We start from the raw sequence: 1,924 nt of genomic DNA, 5'->3' as shown, positions 1-1,924 counted from the left end.
TATATATATATATATATATATATATAAAGGGGCAACATGAAATCCAATAAATAAATAAAAGAAATGAATAAATGCTCAAGTAAAAGAACCATGGGAGTATAGCCCGACGACAAAACAGATAAATGTGGGGGAACCAGGACAACAGACGACCTGTTGAGGTGAAGGAGGAAAAGCAAAAGATAGGCGCAGATAGAAAGCCGATACATCATATACAAGCCACAAAGAGAACAACGGTCACAAAAGAACATATGGCTGAAGGCTTCACCTCTATGCCCTTAGAGTCAATTTTGTCGTAGTGGGTGGGATTTGTGTACAAAAGGCCGGCGTAGCGCTTCTTGTTCATGAGCAAGAAAGGACAATACACCTTCTCAAACTCCAACTTTATAGGTCGAATGAACTCCCCACTTATTTTGTTCGCCGCCTCCCGCCCTGAGCAACAGAGCAACGCTCAACTACGCTTCGCTCGGGGGAGCTTGCACCAAAATGGGAAGCTCCTACAGTGACATTCATGAGTCATGAATGTCACTGTAGAAAAATGCTGACAATTTTAACAATAAGAATACGGAAATACTAACTTAGTAGCTGCACCACTGTTGCACCCTTCACTAAATAACAAAAACTCCACACAACAAAAGCATATGGCTGCAGTACTAGGAAAGCGTCGTTGCACCACTGACTACCTTGCTCCATATAAACACCATACCGACAACAATAGCCAATATTCATTCAACCATTCAATCAATACTTAAGATTCCAACCCTACTCGTTGTTGCCCTGACGGTCGTTGGGGAAATGCAGGCGAAGGTCAAAAAGGCGATAGCAATAAAAGAAGGAAAAGGCAAAGGCAAGAATAATGCTAAACATAATAACGTATACGCAACACTGCAATACACTGTACTCATACAATACTAGCAGCAACTATAGAGCAGACAAAAGCACTGTTGCTGACCCAGTTCCATCGCCTCCTGAATGGAGTCCGTCCCAAAGCGAATCATCACAGAGTCGGTATCGCCGTAGACGACAACGGCGTTGTGCGGATAGCCGTTTGCTTTTGTGTAGAGGTCTTCGACCCGTCTCTTGGTATATTCAATCATATCTCTCCCAAAACACGTTATAGAAGTCGCCACCTCCAAGCAAGGCAACTGCCCCCCAACCTGAACAAGTCACGAAAATCACCGAAGAATACAAGTCAGCCAAGACACGATCAAAACCGGAACAGTGCAAGCAACAGATTGCGTACGCGCTAGTGGTGATAAATACGACAAAGAGGGGAGCAAAATGCTGCTGTTAAACTCAAATAGGGGGAACAGAGCAAGCACCGACACAGACAATACGAACGGGTATATCCAACCAACGACCGCAAGCAGGCATACACACAGAGACAATACAAACTCATGCGAAACGCAAATACAGGTAAATACAAGCAGCAGCCCAAACAACAACACCAAAAACAATAACAAGTTTGATTGGAGCATACCGTAGCGCCGGTGTACCCGTATACGCTGTTGGCAGTGATTTTGAGTGCGAGCTGCCTGCCGTTAAGGACACTTTTCATAAACTTGTCTTGTGCCTTGCTCATCTCCGCCTTCGCAACTTTCCGAGCAGCAATCAGCTCCTCAACTATCATCGGCAACACACCCCGTCGCACCGACGCCTTCACAAACGTGTGCCGCGGGCTGCTTGTTGTGTGCGTCAGCTGCACATACAAGGCACCACCACAGCTGTCAGAGCAGCAGCCCTAAGCGTTACAGAAGCAGTAGCAGGTCAGCTGTAGTAGCAGCCTAGAGATATGTGCAAAGAGCAGGAGACATACGTCGCAGAAACGAACAAAAAAAATTCACAAGCAGCCAACTACGCAAGAGACAAGACTGCAACAGCAACGCGTTTGCGCTTCCCCCCCCCCCCCCCCCCCCCCCCCCCCCCC

The 1,924-nt window shown here is 46.6% G+C and overlaps 1 protein-coding gene across 1 annotated transcript in view; it reads right to left on the bottom strand.

Moving 5' to 3' along the window:
* Positions 1 to 205: 205 nt before the first annotated feature.
* The window catches only part of EMWEY_00055030 (DNA polymerase delta catalytic subunit, putative), a gene marked incomplete at both ends in the record, with an annotated part of 6,131 nt that continues 4,412 nt past the window's right edge, over positions 206 to 1,924 (bottom strand). Inside the window, 3 exons of the mRNA XM_013477747.1 lie at positions 206 to 429; positions 950 to 1,154; positions 1,478 to 1,696. Coding sequence (XP_013333201.1) covers positions 206 to 429; positions 950 to 1,154; positions 1,478 to 1,696 — 648 coding nt within the window. The remainder of the gene's footprint in view (positions 430 to 949; positions 1,155 to 1,477; positions 1,697 to 1,924) is intronic.

This window comes from Eimeria maxima, genomic scaffold (assembly GCF_000499605.1).
Source record: "Eimeria maxima Weybridge genomic scaffold, Emw_scaff1707, whole genome shotgun sequence".
Classification (NCBI taxonomy): Eukaryota; Apicomplexa; class Conoidasida; order Eucoccidiorida; family Eimeriidae; genus Eimeria; species Eimeria maxima.
Note: the sequence above shows the minus strand (reverse complement) of the source record. Positions and strands in the feature narration are given on the sequence as shown.